This window comes from Theobroma cacao, chromosome 5 (genome assembly GCF_000208745.1).
Source record: "Theobroma cacao cultivar B97-61/B2 chromosome 5, Criollo_cocoa_genome_V2, whole genome shotgun sequence".
Taxonomy (NCBI): Eukaryota; Viridiplantae; Streptophyta; class Magnoliopsida; order Malvales; family Malvaceae; genus Theobroma; species Theobroma cacao.
The window spans coordinates 32,232,803-32,251,535 of NC_030854.1; the positions used below are offsets into that span (position 1 = coordinate 32,232,803).

Here is an 18,733-nt window from a genome sequence, read left to right on the forward strand (position 1 = left end):
ATACAGTACATGTCATGACTCAGACACTACAGGAAGTTCTTTTCCTTCAAGCTCTCGAAAGTATCCTTTAAGCTCACCTCGATAGGAGTGAAGTTAACGCCTAGGCTTTTCGCTCTCTCCTGGGATACTTGAAGTACTGGTATAGATTGCTTCTCATCTGTGCATCTGCCATAACCAAAAACATGTTGGTATTCACTCAGAACTCTATTAGAATCACCCAGTTTAGAAATATTTCCAACACTTGAAGTTTAGGAGTGAACCAAACTGATCCAAGAAGCTGGACAGCTGAGCTCAATGAATGAGATCAGTGAGGGCATAACAATGTACAAGATTCGTCTAATCTGACAACTTATACATGTCAAATGCTTAAACCTTTGAGCACAAATGAATAGGATCTATGTCATGATTATTATTTAAGAGGGAGCAAGCATATAGGAGAGTTATACAAGTTGGGTGATGTAGTATGCAGGGGTGATAGATAAATGAACCTTGTTGCTTCTGCCAACAATTATAGTTGACAGATACTCATACATCCGTATCCTAGAGACTTACTTTTCAGGAAGATCAAGAGCGGGGAACAGCTGTCATAAAGTCTCATCTACTATCACATCATCAGCAAGAGGCTTTCCAGAGAACAAAGCTGCTGTAACATAAGATGTTATAATCAGTCTTTTGATGGATGGAACTTTAACACATGGTCTAAGAACATTAAGTGTCCCCTTTACTGCAGGGTCAATCATTTCAACCTGGAAACAGAAGTGGACGTTCATCAAATTACCAGGATTCTATTATGCCATTGGTTAAGTGATAATATAAACAAGTCATATACTAGCCGATCAGAAGCAAAATAGGAGCAGTCTACTGTCCTTGTTTCCTACATAGCAGATATTTGTAAGCAATGCCCAAAGCAACTAGAAAGAATAATTTAGTGAAAATAAAATGGAAATAAAAAATAGACCCTATAGAAAAGCTGACAAGATCTGCTTAAACCAAAAGATGAAATTGTGTAAGAAACCGTGTTCAATTATGTAGCAGACAAGCCAAATTTTGATAACACATAATCTGTCTACTAATTAATGTTACATTTCATCACATCTCAAAAACATCAGCAAACTGTTTTAGAAATTATAATTCTCATAACCAATTGCAGATAGTTTCTTAACCAGAAATCATTTGAAAATTAACCTTATACACTTTAAATTATTTCCATCATGTGGAATATTTCTTTCTTTTTACTTATTAATTGATTTACCAAAGCAGAAAAATAAGCAAGGAATACACTGTAGTTCATGCATTTTCTTTTTTCGAGGTCACAACGATCTATACACATATATTGATACAGAAGGTTGGAGGGTACCACCTATAAGGTTCAGAATTGACTCCACACTGGTAGTAAGAGTTGGCTGTAAGAGAGGTCCACACACCTTCCCTGGGTGTGTGACCATGTGAATACCATTATCATACCATTATCTTTTGCAAACTTCCAAGTGTGTATTGGCCTTTGGACTTTTTCTGGTGTATTGGGCTTTAGACTTCCGGATTTCTAATTTTCAGTAGGCGTATCATTTCCTTTCTATTCTAATTTTTAATACCCAGATACCCTTACGCCAATACCCAGATCAATCATCATGTATCGATGTTCTTGGTGCAAATTGACTCTTGGCGTAACGACGTATATGGAAATGGAATAGCACAGGGCCGTCTGCCATGAATACCAGCTAAAAAATTTATTTTCAAAGATCTATTGAATGCACAGTCACCGAAAAAATTTGTTATCCATTGCTTGAATTTCGATTGCTTTGTACATGTTTGAAGGGTATTTTCGATTTGTCAGTTCTTTGTCTCTTTTCTTCCTCACATCCTTCTTTTGCCATGCTTACCGTCTCATGCTTGAACAGGACGGTACCCAAATCCTAGCTGGAAAATTTTCTCCCATTTAGAACTTTCTCTTCGTCTTTTCCTTTCTCTGTCTCTTCTTTCACATTCAAGGACTCTTCACTCAAATGCTCTTTCTCTGTTAGAAAACCCAAAACTCCCTCTCTCATTCACACCAAAGTTTGGTTGGTGTTCTTTATTTTCTAACGCTAGAAGACGCACTCGATGAGTGATCAAAAGGGTGACCTCGATTTACTTCTTCTTCTTATTATTTTCTATTTGTGCAATAAGGGATTGTGCTCATATGATTTTTGCAACTTTAAGGATGTTCAATTTAAATATTTTCGTTTACATTCATTGTTATGCAGATTCATCACTTTAGTCATAAAATCAGCTTTGTTAATCCTGAATGTGTTTTTAATTATATAGCTCTTGCGTCTTTCAACATTCAATGTTGGTTAAATTTATGGTAGAAAAAACAAAGTAAAGAATTCCTTAGCTGGCACTTTACTGAAATGTTAAGCAAAAGTATTAAAAACTAGGAGCATATCAATTACTTGAAGTAACTATGATGTTTCTTTTGGCTTTCTCTCTAACAATTGATATCATTCAATTTGGACCTTGAGATTTGCTACTGTGACTTTTTTTTTTATCTGGTTTATAACTTTAGTGCTCTGCTTGGATTTTCTTGATATGTTTGAGATTTTCATGTTGTTTATTTTGTTTTTGTGTTGCTTTAGATGCAAGGAATATGTTTTTTTTTTTTTAAAAAAAGTTGTTTATTTCAAAGCAGGGGAAACCAAAGGTTCACCTCTGGGGGAAGTACAAGCATGATTGAGGTCTGTTATTCACCTATTTGGGGATAACAGTCCTTAATCCTCACAGCACCAGCCACCAAGGACCTTTCCAGAAAACAAAAACAAAAGCAATCCCGCCACCATCCTAACATATCAGGTGAGCAGGGTCAAAAAAATTATACACAGCAATCCAACTCCGCACAACCCAAGCAACCTAACTAAACAATACAGTAGCCACATAGAACCAGCCTACCCCAAAACTCCCAGATCCCCCAGGTAGTTGCATCAAAAAAGAGCCCCTGAGCCATAAAATACACAAATCTGTAGTTGCACTTCAACAGAAAACACATCCGCATCTCTTGCACATCTCAAAACCAGAATCCATCACTCACATCCCGCATCACAAAAAACAAACGCAATCAAAGTCACCAGAACCTCATCAAGGCCAAAAGCATAAAGCATCATCTAGGGGCCCCCTCAAGAGAAAGCAAGAAAAAGACACAAACCTTCCCAACAGCATCCAAGAAACAGTCAGAGATAACCTTTCATCGGCACAATATTATCACAAGATGCACAAGGACACAAACAAGGAGCAGACATAAAAATGACCCAAGCACAAAGGGGAAAATCAAGGCATTCAACAAATCCACCAGCCACTGCAAGGAATATGTATTAGTGTTTGAATTATATATTAGGACATAAGTGCACAAGGATTGTCAAAAACTAAAGGGATAAAAAACTCCAGAGTCTTCCATCTTTTTCTTATGGTTTGGACCATCATTTGACTATTTTATCATTGAAAAGTTGCATATTATTCCCCTTTTAAAGGAATCATCTGATTTAATTACGAATTATAGCATCACATTCAACTAAGAGAGACATGTTTTTATCTTAAAACTTTGTAGATTATCCCTTAAACAATGACTAATTTATTGTTCATAAAAAGCATCTGACCAATTAAAAATTTAACAGTATTTCTATCTCTCATACAAGGGATTTAAAATTTTCACTGTCATGATGCTTCTTCCTTGATAATTAGTGGAGAAAGTGAAAGGGAACTAGATAGTGTTTCTTATTATTTACTTCAACTACATCATCGTAGTTGATGTACAAGTAAACAAATTTCCCAATTACTCTCTTATAGTTTGTTTGTTCTACTCATATTTGACTCTCATATGTTCTTCATTACTCTCTTACAGCTTTACAATTTCTATCATTAATTCATAATTTTTTACATCTAAGTGTTTATAAAATTTTGCAGACACTTCGTCAACTGATGGCAGCTGCTTTTGGTCTGCCTAGACCACCAGCAGCTGCCCCACCAGCAGCACAAGCCCCACCAACTGCAACTGCAGCCGCCCCACCAAACATCTAGGTACAAGAATTTGATTTAATGATTATGGCATGAGCATGTTTATGTTTAATGTTCATTTTATGAACTACATTTCTTTTGGATAATCTAAAAGGATTTGCTAGAGAAAACATAAAAAGATTTGCTAACAGCAGCCAAAACACATGTTGAATGTCAGTGGTATTTGATCAGCATCAAGTAAAATGGTTAACAGCAAGGAAGGATGCACTGATGACAGAATGAAAGAAGAAGTACCAGAAGTCAACAAAGCACTCCATTGCAGCCATCGTTTAATGCTTTGTTCATTGTCGTTTTAGACTATTACTCTTATGTTCTTTTACTATTCTTTTACTTTACTGTTTTACTTCATTCACTAAACACTGGCTTGGCTAATCCCCCAATCCTGTCTGATGAGTTTGTTTTTGAAATTTTTGTCCTTTTGGAATGTTGATTCTTAGCAAAGAAAAAAAAGAATATTATCAACAAATTTCCAGAAAACAGAGAAGAATTTTAGAGAACATAAAAATGGATGGCCCTCAAATGACAGTAGCACACCTTCCATTAATAACCAACTGATATATATACATTGTTAAAGGAAAGAGAATAACGAAAACAGCAGCTAACCAGCTATAGATGCCTAGCATTGCTAACATCAAGAAGGAATGTCACAGAATCTGTGTAACAACCTTCAGCATACATAGCAAAAACGACACAATTTTCTGAAATAACAATTGACTCTCTAAAGGTTTTTCAATGGCTGAAACCTATGATTCGAGGGCAAATCCTTCTTCTTTTTCTTTTTCTTCATTACTTTCAAGGTGCTAACTCTTGACATTGAATTTTTGTTTTCTAAAAACATTCTTGTTGGATTTTAGTTTGATTTTGGTCTTTTATTTTCTTTTTATGGTTTCGTACAAGTACCAGCTTAGGCATCATTCAGGCATCAAGAGAAACTGCTACTATTAATAAATAGATTTATTAATACTTTTCTTAATCATCATCTGATATCACTATCCTTAAGGATAATTTTCACTCTTTCAGAGTATAAAACTCAATGCAAAAGGATTGTAGTGGTTATCTTTCAAGATTCAACAAACCTTTATTTATAGTTTGCACAAACTAGTAAAGGATAACAAGAAGAGCAAAAAGATTTTTTAGAGAAAAGAAGAACCCAACAGGGAAGGAAATGAAAGGCTTCATGTGTGTTGTCATTGAGGTAGGGAGGCTATATTTATTGGCAGAGAATGAAGTAAACGTTGCACCAAATTAAGAGAATGAGGTGAACGTCACACAAAATCAAGGAGTTGAGAAAAACCCTGGTCAGCATGTGTACTCAGCCAAGTATACGTTGCAGCAAATAAGGAGAATTAAGAGAACTCAGTTAGCCTGGTAAACTTTGAGTCTGATTCAATCAATCAAAGGCTGAGAAAGCTTTATTCAATCAATCAAAGGCTGAGAAAGCTTAAAAAATTAAAGCCAAGGTACAAAAATTCACTTGAGCCTAGCACATGCTAGAGGGAAATCTAAATTTTTTTAAGGCCTAGCCCGATCTCATGTGCATGTGAGCTCACTCCTTTTTCCTTCTTTGCAACAAGCTCATAATGGGTTTGCTTATTTGAAGCACTCACACCTTTATATACCTTAGCAATGTGGGATGTTTGAACCTTATGAAATATATTATTTTTCCAACATTTATTTCTCTCCATTCTCCAATGGTAATGGGAAAATCTTTCCTTGTCTCTCTCATTGTAATTGCTTTTACTATCTCTTTTGTTTGCGTTGGTAATATTTCATTTCTCACCCTTTTATCTCTTTGTTTATGCAATTAACTAGGTCAAAGGTAGCTTAAGTAGTATACACAAACACATAGAAATATTCACATGGATCAAATATAAATAGACACCAAATTAATACGAATCAAATTCCAGTAATACAAATCATCCTCATACAATTTAAAACCAAATTAAAAAAAGTTCAACACCTAAGGCCACTGCCAGCTCATACTTCCCAATATCAATGAAATTCAATCATGCTTTTATATATATATATTCTAAAGTATATTTTGAAATAGATACACCCACTCACTTTGATGGTGTGATTTCCCATCAGCACTTGTCCACTGGTCCTTTGACCACTTATTGCTCTTAAGCTTCAAATCACTTCCTTAAGCTTCAAATATTTCCTTTGAGCTTTAAGTCCCAATATTTGCTTAAGCTTCCTAACATTCCAATAACATAACACAGCTTTCTTTAAAATATTTTCTAGCATTTGAATTTGCAAAATTTAGCTTAAGCTTAGCTTCCTACATTTAAAATCAATGTGCAGTAAACTACTTACAAAACTAGCATTAAACAATGCTTAAGCTTAAGCATTCCATACTTTATATCTGGAGTACTTTACATAACGTTACATTTAGTTCACAGAATTGACATGAATGGAATAAAATAGCTATTTTGTGGGAATCGAATAAGGTGAGAATATAATAGAATAGTTATTACGTAGTTTGGTATGGCGAATGAAATAAAATATAAATAGTTATTATGACTTATTGCAATGTTTGGTTGATAAAAATAACTTTAAAATAAGAAAGGAATAGAAGATAAAAACCAAAAATACCCTTTATTATAATATAACTATTTTTTATTTTTTTTAAATATTAAAATTTTATAATTTATTTAAAATATTAATAATTGGTAATTTAAATTTTAATATTTTGTTTATAATTTAATCATTAGTAGTATATAATATTAATATTTTATTCTTAATTAAATGTTATTATGATAATTTATTTTTATTTTATTTTATTTTATTTTTATATATTAATAATTTATAATATATTTAAAATATTAATAATTGATCATTTAAATATTAACATTTTACCTCTAATATAATGATTAACATTATAAAATATTAATATTTTATTATAATTTAAATATTATTATAATTATTTACTTTTATTTTATTTCATTTTTTAAATATTATAATTTATAATTTATGTAAAATATTAATAATTGATTATTTAAATATCAACATGTTATTATAATTTAATCATTACTATTTAAAAATATTAATATATTATTTATAATTTAAATGTTATTATGATTATTTATTTTTAAATATTAATAATTGATAATTTATTTAAAATATTAATAATTGGTAATTAAAATATTAATATTTATTATAATTTAATCATTAATATTTAAAAATATTAATATTTTGCTTATAGGTTATATGTTATTATGATTATTTATTTTGAAATATTAATAATTTATAGTTTATTGAAAATATTAATAATTGATCATTTAAATATTAATATTTTATTTATAATTTAATTATTAATATTTGAAAGTTGTAAATTTCTAAATTTATGAAGGGTAATTTAGTCATAATAATTTTTGAAGCTATTCCATTAGACATGGAATAGCTAATACCATGGGGGGAGGTGAGTGTAGTTAAAGAAGGCTTTTTACTAATTTTGAGGAATAGGTAAAACAAAGGAATTGCTATTCCTTACTAAATTACTAACCAAACAAAGGGAGCAATAGTAGTTGGGAATAGAGAAGAAATTAATTAACGTGTACGTTTGATTTGTGAAATCGATAGGAATTAAATAAAATAATTATTACGTAAAAATAGAATGAGGTAAGAATAGAATAGAATAATTAGTACATTGTTTGGTACAACAAATAGAATAGGATAAAAATAATTATTATGACTTATTGCGGTGTTCGGTTACTAACAATAATTTTGAAATAAGAAAAGAATAAAAATAAAAAGATAAAAATACAGATTATTATCATATATGATTATTTATTTTTATTCTTTTTGAAATATTAATAATTTATAATTTAATTAAAATATTAATAATTAATTATTTAAATATTAATATTTTAAATATTAATATTTTCTTATAATTTAATAATTAATATTTTAAATCCAAATATTTTATTAATAGTTTAATATTATTATGATTAAAATATTAATAATTTTAATTAATTTCCAAATTTAAAATATTAATTTTATAATACGTAATTAAAAAATAAACTTTTTATTATAATAATATTTATTTTTTAAAACAACAAAAATACCTTTTATATAATTTAGTAAAATATATACCAAAAGACAAATATAAGCAAAATTTTTCTTTTTTAATTAATCAGTTTTTTCATTAAAATTTTAAAAATTTAACATTTAATAATTTATTATTAAAATATTAGTATATTTTTTATTTTTTCTCTATTTTTGTATTTTATTTATACTTTCATTAAAAATTTAATATATTAATAATTTAATAAGGTAAACATTATTATTTTAAATATTAATATTTCGTGTATAATATAAACATTATTATGATTAAAATATTAAAATATTAATTTTTTATAACTTATAATAAAATTTTAACTTTTTTATTTTGAATTTTTGTTTTTTTTTTCTTTTTTTCTTTTTCTTCTTTTTGATGTGGTTGATGTAATGAAACGCTGATCACACGTACCATGTGGCAAGATCTAGCCATTAGGGTCCCAAATTGGTGCTTCTCATGATCGGATCTGGTTAAGAAGTACTAGATCCAATGCCTCCTGCGGCAAGATTAGGTTGTCCATCCCAAATCCAACAACTCCTCAGTTGAATCTTGCCAAAAAACACTAGATCAATACTTTTCAACCATATTCGATCATGTAACCATCATCATCGTCGTCGTCTTCTACAACTATCGTCATCACCGATGATGTGTGTAAGTTAGGGTACAAGGAATAGCTATTCCTTGTGTATTCCCATGTTTTTTTTTTTTACCCTCGTTTAGTAAGGAATTGCTTAAAGAAATAGCTATTTTTAAGTATTGGCTATTTCTCAAAAATGGTTAGCATTCAGGCTTAACTAATCCCAAGTCCCTTCAGGGTATTTACTATTCCATGGTTGGGAGAATAATTTTCAAATTTGATAAGACTAAAATACCCTTTTATAACTATGAAATATTTCAACCCTAGACATATAAATACTTCTTTTTCTTTTCATTTTTCCTTTCTTTGTTCTCTTTCTTCTCACACTCTTGCCTCTCTTATTTTCTCTCTAACTTGCACTTATCATTGGAGAAAAGATGGCAGCGATGGACGACGACGGTGACGACGATTCCATGACCAAATATGGTTGATAAGCATTGATCAATTAAAAAGTCGTTGAATCTAGGATCCACGGCCTAATCTAGCAATATGAAGCTCTAGATTTGATGCTTCTCGATCAAATCCCCACGACTGGATCTAACACTCCACGACCATATCTAGTCACTGGAAGCATTGATTTGGCACCCTAGTATCCAGATCTAGCCACATGGTGTGCCAGATCGATGTTTCAGTACACCAGCCACATTTCTGGTGGCCAACCTATGGAGAAGAATAAAAGAAAAAGGAAAAAAGAAAAAAATAAAAATAAAAAGTTAAAAATTTATTATAAATTATAAAAATTAACATTTTAAAATATTAATATTTTAATCATAATAATGTTTAAATTATAAATAAAATATTAATGTTTTAAAATATTAATGTTTGCCTTATTAAGTTATTAATATATTAAATTCTTAATGAGAGTATAAATAAAAAATAAAAATGCAAATGAAAAAAATTATACTAATATTTTAATAATAAATTATTAAATGTTAAATTTTTAAAATTTTAATGAAATTAAAAATTAAATAATCAAAAAAGAAAAATCTTTGCTTATATTTGGCTTTTAAGATAAATTTTACTAAATTATATAAAGGGTATTTTTCTGGTTTTAAAAAATAAATATAATTATAATAAAAAGTTTTAGTTTTTAATTACATATTTTAAAAATTAACATTTTAAATTTGGAAATTAATTAAAATTATTAATATTTTAATCATAATAGTATTAAATTATAAATAAAATATTAGTATTTAAAATATTAGTGATTAAATTATAATAAAATATTACTAGTTAAAGATATTAATATTTAAATTATTAATTATTAATATTTTAATTAAATTATATTATCAATATTTAAAAGTAAAATAATAATAAATAATCATATATATAATAAAATATATTTTTATTTTCTATTCTTTTCTTATTTCAAAGTTATTGCTGCCAACTAAACATTGCAATAAGTCATAATAATTATTCATATCTTATTTTATTCGTTGTACCAAATTACGTAATAACCATTCTATTATATTCTCACCTCATTTTATTTTCATATAACAGTTATTCTATTCCATTCTTGCCTATTCTACGAACCAAACGTAACCTTTATATGTCTAAGATTATAATATTTTAGTTATAAGGGATATTTTAATTTTATCAAATTTGAAAGCTATATCCCTAACCATAGAATAGCAAATACTATGGGGTAACTTGGGTTTAGTTAAGCTTGAATGTTAACCATTTTTTAAAAATAGCTAATATTAAAGAATAGTTATTTCTTTAAGCAATTGCTTATCAAACAAGAGTAAAAAAAAAAAAAAAAACATGGGAATACACAGGGAAACATCTACAAAGGTCAATAAATAATAGTTGCAATATCTTTGGACTTGTAGCCTGGATGCATAAACCTATTCATCCACCAACTGGATCAAGAAACCAGAAAATATGAAGGCCAGGAACCAAAAATGTGTACTATGTATACATCATTTCTTCGCAATACAAAGATATCAAGGAGGCAGCAGATTCACATCACTTGTACTTAAATGATATGTAAGCATCTAAAGCTCTTAGGCATTTTGAAAGGTACAATCGAAAGAGATTAGAGATGATACATGACAGTAATAAGAATTTAGTATATTTACACACCTTTGATTTCTCACAAATAACAGGATCTGAGAACCAGGTCTCATCAACTACCACATTATCAGCAAGGGGCTTTCCAGTGAACACAACTGCTCCAAAAGAGGACGTTATAATTACTCTTTTGATGGATGGAACTTTAGCACATGATCTAAGAACATTAAGTGTTCCCTTCACTGCCGGATCAATCATTTCAGCCTGGAACTAGAAGTGGACCATTCACCAAATTATCAGGATTCTAGCATGCCATTGCTTAAGTGAAAAAATATCAACAAGTAAAGCCAAATACTGCTGCCAATCAGAATCAAAATCCAATGATCTACTGGCCTTGTTCCATGCATTTAAAAGCCAGCCAAAATATTGCTAATTACAGCAAAGTTTTGTAAGCAAAGCCAGAGCAAGTTTAGAACATGAACATGTATATTAATCAGTGTTAATAGCAATTACAATTCTCATAGCCAAATTGCAAGCATTTTCAACCTTAACTTGAAGTTCTACAGTGACGACAAAGGAGAATTACCTGCGGGTTCTTAAAATTGTAATAACAAGGAGATGCTGTATGGGAAACAACTATGCATCCATCAACCGCAGAATCAAAAGCTCCGTCATCCAGAAGCTCTGCCTAGAACAAATGAAGCCTTTCATTTGCTCCATCAAGTGCAAGCAAGTGTTCCGTTTTCTTCAGATCATCTAAGAATACATGCACAGAATCAGTTGAAAGGAGAAACAGATTTACCTTATAAACATATTTTTGTATTAAAATCAATTGTCGTAAACCTTTCATAGTTTGAAAGATGAAAACAAAACCAGCTAGGCAAATTCATAAGCAGCGAGTACAATCAGGGCAAAGGTTATGCTCTCCATCTGAAACTAAAGACACCAAATAGAAAAAATTAAATTGAAAATCTTGTGTGGTTCATACTCTTTCTACAAGGCTCAGAAAAAGAATGTGGCAATTCAAAAGTGATCAAATAAACAATGGAGGAAAGGGGATGAATCCATAAAGAGAAAGACTAATATATCATTGGAGGCTTACATTTTCAAAAGTAAACACATTTATCTTTCTTTACTAGAATTCCGAAAGATACATTCTTATAAAATTAACAGGAATAAGAGAGGTTGAAAGGGTTTATACTATTATTTTAGAGTAAAAGGAAAATGAAAATGGAAGGACAAAGATGTTTCAGAACTACACGACTCCTTAAGTTTATGTCTCATACTATGATACTAAAATTAGCGATTCAACATTGCAATGAAAATTTTGACAGAGAATATTATTTTGCTATAGATGACCTTTATCCAGAGTTGGAATATGATCCTATCTATGCATTTGCCATAAGTCAAAACTCAAAGGAGGTAACAGTTTTTGTTTGTTGCCTTTGGACTCAACGCTATAGTTGTTTATCAACGTTGTACCCAATGCAACTGATCTTGGAACTTGACTTCTGATTTGTTGCGTATGAACCAAGTTGGCTGCTATTTTATTTAACTTTCTTGACAGCAAGTTTCTTTTTAATATGATCTGTAACCTTTGGTTGTCGACGGTCTTCGAGTGTTAGAAATTACCTACTCAAAGTAAATATATTGTATCTACAACGTTAACACTTCTAGAATGGCTCTCTTTGACTTTGCATAAGGAGTTCTTTTTCTTTTTTTTTTTTTGTTTGCATCTTCTCTAGGTATCCTTTTTTATGAAGCTCCAAAGGATATCCTATTTTCTTGCACATCAAGAAAATGCAGGATATATATTGAAGAGGTGGTGGTTTCCTTATTGTGCTCAGAGCTTGAGTTCAATAACAATTGTTACTTGTATTCGAAATGGAAAAATCCAGGGTTCTTGGCCTTATGTTGGCAGCTCTATGTGTCATAACAAGTGAATATGCTTGTAATGGTTCTGAATCCAACCCTGCAACTCTTTTTGACTTCGGTAATGACCTCAATGATCCGGAAAACAGGCTCTCATCATGGCAAGGAAGCAACTCCTGTCAGTGGCAAGGATGTGGTTGCAACAATAATAATGGAGCTGTTGTCGTGATTGATCCTCGCAAATCGTATCCCGTAAATTCTGAATCTTCAAGCAGGTATGGTTTTTGGAACTTGATTGGGGATATCAGTCCTTCATTACTAAAACTCAGGTACTTGGAATACTTAGATTCAAGTCTGGACACCTTCAACAAGCTGGACTATATGGAGTACTCCACCAAGTCTTGGTAATCTCTCTAGCTTGCAGCTTCATGATGTCCGTGTGAATTTTGGAGCTTAAGCTTGGATAATCTTTCATGGTAGGTTCTGGCTTGTTGGTTTGGATATGGAATAAACTGCTTGAAAAAATTGGCTGGTGCCTACCAAATCCTGAAATGAAGGATTATACCACACTTCATGGTACCTCTGGGGAATGCTATACGGTACATTAAAGGAGAATTACCCGTAGATCCTTCACATTGTGATAAAAAGGGGGATGCTGTATTGAAAACACCTATCCTTCCATCAACCACAGCATCAAAAGAACTCACATCAAGTAGGTCTGCATTGAAAAAACTGAAGCATTTCATTTGCTCCATCAAGTGCAAGCTAGTGTTCTGTTTTCTGTGGATCATGCATGGAATAAGTTGTATGAAAGACATACTTATCTTTTAGACATATTTTTGTATTAAATCGGTTTTATATTTTTTAAACTATGGATAGAGTTCAATATGAACCAAAGCACGCAACTTTCTTCTTTTACATTCCTTAAAGTTTCTCCAAATGCTATCATCATGTCTTCAAGTTCCAACCTCATCTGGTGATACAAACTGAAAGGGCAGGGCAACTTCTCCATGGACTAAAAGTCAATAGGCAATCAACATGAACATGTTTATTGTATGAATCCCAACTTACAGCAAACTATTACAAGCTCTTGAACAGTACCCAACACAGCAGATACGACATTCAGAATGATGAACTAAAGCCAAAAAGCGATGTACCCAGTTTTTGATAGTGATGTCCTTCACTAGCTGACACATGCCATGATTCAGCCGCTAAAGAAGTTCTTCTCCTTCAAGCTTTCAACTGTATCCTTTATGCTCACCTCAATAGGGGTAAATTTAACGCCTAGACTTTTGGCTCTGTCCTTAGACACCTGAAACGCTGGAATAGCTAGCTTCTCATCCGCACATCTGCCAAAATTATTAGCGCCTGTTAATAACACTTAAAAATGGAGGCCACAATTGCAAAAATGCATCCCTAACCCTAACATGGGGGCTACTGAAATATAAATAAATCAGATAAGGTAATAGAGTTTAGTAATCAGATATGAATTACTGAGATTGGCCTCAAAATACAGAAAAACGAAAAAAAAAAAACAAAAACAAAATCAAAAGCAAAATGTTTTCGAACTTCCATGTTGAGCACAAATAGATAGGACTTGTCCTCATTTAAGAACCTAAAGGTCTTTAGATCTAAAAAACAGACATTGGATGACAATTCAAAATCCATGGAACAAAAACAAATTGAAATACAAATTGTAAAGCGCAATAGGAAGAGTCGATGCATGATTGAAACTTAGTTGCTTCTGCCAATGATTAAAAGCTTCCATGCAACAAATTCATATCCTTGAAACTTACTTTTCAGGAAGTCTAAGAGCAGGGTAAAGCTCACGTAAAGCCTGCACAATTTCTGAACATGGCATAGGTCTCTCAACTAAAAGGTATCTTCCACAAGCTGAAGAATTCTCATATGCTAGTATATGTGCGTTTGCAACATCTCTAACGTCTATCAATCTGTAATTTGTATTTGGAAATGTTTCAGCCCCTGCATCAAATAAAGGCAATGTTCAGGAGGAAGAGTTAGGCAGGCTTGTCAGCAGAAACCGGGGAATATTAGAGATTCAGTTAAGTGTTATCAATGAATTGTATCTGAAGTGATTACTTTATATTTGCAAACAAAACTGCTCAATAAGAGAATTATTCAAGTATGCTACTTTTTCTTTCTTAAAGTCTTTTTTATTCTCCTGTAACAAGTAGTCACCATTTCTATTGAACACATAGAAAATTACAGACCCAAGCAAAGAGACATACAACTTTAGTTATTGCAAAAATGAAAAAATAAATGGCAATGGAGCAGAATGACAAAGCATTTTCAACACCATTAATTAAAGAAGGTTTTGAACAAGAAAATATAACCACTTTGACTATTGTTACTCAAACAGTCTGAACCCTGAATTTACACAAATTTGGCAAGCGCGTAAATCGTTTGCAATTTGCCACCTCTTCCTCAGTTTCATCCAAATCACCTTTAAAACTCAAACTTTTAAGAAACAATAAGTGAATAACCCTTCATGTATTGATGGCTTCACAATTCCCATTATCTGATATACATTTTTTGTGGCACTGCTAAGAAACATGCTTAGTTCATACTATAAGTGTCAGCAGTGTGAAATGATCTATGAACACGCCCTTTTTGTTCAAACTTTAGAAATTCATCTTAGACTTAGAACATTGTTGACTCAATATTTCTTTTTTAAAAACAGTTCTTCTTGCAGCTTATTTTTGAGATCATTTATGCAGTTTTTTCTTGCATTAATGTTTGAGTGCTGCTTTTTGGCATGAAAACAAGAAATAGTTAAAGCAAAAAGGTAAGCAAGAGAAATAAAATCTTAATTCAGAATGCAATATTCTCTTCTAAGGTCACTTTATCAGCAATAATTGTTAAAAGAACAATATCCTGTCTGCTAAAGCTAGTTGGAGAGTACCATTTATAAGCTTCAATATTGGCTCCACACTTGCATTAATGGTCGGCTGTAAAAGAGGTCCAATCACCAATCCTGGGTTTACTGTAACCATGTCAATTCCATTATCTTTTGCATACTTCCAAGCAGCCTCCTCAGCTAACGTCTTAGAAAGCATATACCAAAGCTGATGACAAACAAAAGAAAAAAATGATATACAAAAGATTATGTCATGCCTGAACATTGTCCTTTCTGCAGCAATAAGGAAGAAATTGAGCAAGTAATTCTTTTGTTAAAAGAAGAATGAAATTAAGCATCATATCACAATCTTTAACCCTCAATTCCCCCAGAATGAAAATCATAATAGAAGCAGGACAGGAAAAAGGAGCTAATAATCAAAGGGTTGCAGTTAGACCAGAAGAATAAAATAATTCTTTAATGCATACAAAGGAAAAAATACGGTCAAGATATTTGAATTTAAGCATTTCAATAATGATGCTTGCTTTCAGGCTTTGCCAATTTTCAGATCCAGACACAGATAATAAACAGTAAAGTTCCTAAAACCTAGCAAGCATAAGTCAGACATCTTGCACTAGGAACCCTGAACTAATAAACCTACTACTTTATAGAAAGACAATTGATGAGCCAGTGGATAAAAGGCAAGGAATAAAAAAGAACAAAAGGAAATGTGTACGTATGATTTCAAAAAAATACAAGACTAGATCCAAGCTCTTGTTTAAATAAGCAGCATCACATTATTTGGTAATTTAATAAAATAATACACTTAAAGCTCCTCATCTTTCAAATAGAGATGTATGTAATACAAGTTACTACATTTGCATACCTTTGATTTCTCACAAAAAGTGGGATCAGAGAACCAAGTCTCATCAACTTTAACATCAGGGCCCAGAGGCCTTCCATTATACACAACAGCTGCAACTGAGGATGTTATAACCACCCGTTTAATAGATGGAACTTTAGCACATGACCTAAGAACATTAAGTGTTCCCTTTACAGCTGGGTCAATCATTTCAGCCTGTCACAGAAGTGCCAGAGAATGCATCAATTATCAGGATTCTATTGCACCATTAAGTAATTGAAAATATGAGCATCAAATCTACACGAGCCAATCAGAACCAAAATCCAGACAATAAACGTGTTTGTTTCTTTTCCCATTCGCAACTTGATTCAAAAGGCAAGTAAGATATGGCTACTGCTTACAGCAAAGATTTTCAAGAAAAAACAGAGCAAGATTAAAAGATTAACAGTTAGTATAGATTACAAATAAGAAATTCAGAGAACATAAATGAGCCTAAAAGCCACAACTTTTAGAAAAGGGTTGTCGGATACAAGAATAAACTTGCAGGAGAAACAATATTGAACTATATAGCAAATGAGCCGATTTAATTACTACCGTTCATCTGCAAGGACATTTAAAAACTGCACACAGCCTTTTCATCGACATCCAAAAAAAATCAGCAACCACTTAAAGATTTAAAATGTTAATACTTAAGTGCAAATATATATATACACACACTAGACATGAAAATATGCAATGAGAGAGAAAGAAAAGTACCTGAGGATCCTTGATATTGTGATAAAAAGGAGATGCTGTGTGGAAAACTCCTACACATCCATCAACTACTGAATCAAAAGCTCCCTCATCCAGAAGCTCTGCCTTGAACAAATGAAGCCTTTCCTTTGCTCCATCAAGCGCAAGTAAGTGCTCTGTTTTCTTTGGATCACCTAGAAATAAGTGTATGAAACAGTTACTTACATGGGAAGATGTATCTATCTTGTAACTAGATTGTATTATTCATCAATTGCAAAAACTGCTGATTTACATATCCTTCATAGAGTTCAGCAATCTACTGAACCTAAAATCAAATATATAATATATTAGCTGAACCATGGGTGATCAATAAACGATACTAATAAATAGAATTGCATTTCAACACAAAGACATCAAAGAAAGAATATGGCAATACCAAGACATTACAGACAAAAAAGAAATTGGGGAAGGGGGAACAGCATGAAAATTTTCAGAAGGCCGATGATTAAACATATCTAAAAGGGACCGATACACAGAAAGATCAATAATTTTCTTCAAACAAATAGAGAAAGGCCACTTCTCAAGAATTATAAGCAACAGAAGGTTTCTTCATCCATAATTATAACAACCCAGATACATTGCAACATAGAAAGCCAAAAACTCATAGTTTTTCACTTCCTTCATCGATCATAATCACTTTAGAAGAAAAATCAAATTTGGGAAATAAAGTATCCTATGAAGTCAAGACAAAGTAATATTTGCGATCAGATTGTCCATAACTACTAAAAAGCCTGAAGTTCACAGCTTTCACTTCTTTAACTGCTCAAAAGTCACTTAAAAATAAAAACAAATCGAAGCCTAGGCAGCAAAGTATCCCATTAAGCCAAGAACCTTAACATCAAAAACAAACAACTTTAATGACAAGAAGAAAATTATTCATAAATTTAAGATATACCCAAGAATTGAAAACATTAAAAATGCAAGTGAGCATTAAGATTGAACGATGGAAAAAGGTTAGTAATTAGTTTAGGTAGTTAGCACTTAGCACCGACTTGGGTCACGAACAGTGGCTTTGACGGTGTAACCACGTTGGAGTAAAAACTTAACCAGCCATGAGGCTATGTAACCTGATGCTCCTGTTACACACACCACCTTGCCTGTTTCACTCATCTCTCTCTTGTTTCCTGGTGACTGTGAGGCTGAGTGAGGCTCTTATGTTCCAATTATCGAAAAATCCGGGCCGACAGTTTTGTCCTTTTCTGGTGTACCTTTCCAACGAGAAAAAACAACATGGAACACGTAAATATAAAGGCTTTCAAGGGCAAACTACAATTGAATATTATGATTTATTATCGTGTTTGATTGTTGAAAATAATTTTATTGATATATAATTTTAAATAAAAAAAATTAAAAAATATTATATTTTTATATATATATATGATTATTTATTTTTATTTTTTAAAAAAGTTTTTTTTTTTTTTTTTTTTTTTTTTTTTTTTTTTTTTTTTTTTTTTTTTTTTTTTTTTTTTTTTTTTTTTTTTTTTTTTTTTTTTTTTTTTTTTTTATTATTATTATTTTATTTATAATTTAATATTATTATGATTAAAATATTAATAATTTTAATTAATTTCCAAATTTAAAATATTAATTTTATAA

General features: G+C 31.3%; 1 protein-coding gene, 1 long non-coding RNA gene and 1 pseudogene across 2 annotated transcripts; 1 reads left to right on the forward strand and 2 right to left on the reverse strand.

The window, feature by feature from the left end:
* LOC18599551 lies at positions 585-11,604 on the reverse strand (annotated as a pseudogene).
* Positions 1,727-3,429, forward strand: LOC108662256. Its single transcript, XR_001928076.1, has 2 exons — positions 1,727-2,116; positions 2,669-3,429. It is a non-coding gene; the product is annotated as an uncharacterized LOC108662256 (long non-coding RNA).
* Positions 13,515-18,317, reverse strand: LOC18599552 (cinnamoyl-CoA reductase 1). The gene is made up of 6 exons (XM_007029566.2): positions 18,130-18,317; positions 17,102-17,271; positions 16,370-16,561; positions 15,550-15,712; positions 14,423-14,609; positions 13,515-13,975 (listed from the first exon to the last, which is right to left on the reverse strand). The coding sequence occupies exons 1-6, from the start codon at positions 18,245-18,247 to the stop codon at positions 13,831-13,833; spliced, it is 975 nt and encodes a 324-aa protein (XP_007029628.1). The 5' UTR covers positions 18,248-18,317; the 3' UTR covers positions 13,515-13,830.

Excerpts from the sequence above, each read along its gene's own strand:
- LOC18599552 (XM_007029566.2), bottom strand. The coding sequence starts at position 18,247 with ATGAGTGAAACAGGCAAGGTGGTGTGTGTAACAGGAGCATCAGGTTAC. Across the intron at positions 16,562-17,101 it reads ACAATATCAAGGATCCTCAG|GCTGAAATGATTGACCCAGC; the intron begins GTACTTTTCTTT and ends CTTCTGTGACAG. Across the intron at positions 15,713-16,369 it reads CTTTTTGTGAGAAATCAAAG|CTTTGGTATATGCTTTCTAA; the intron begins GTATGCAAATGT and ends GTTTGTCATCAG.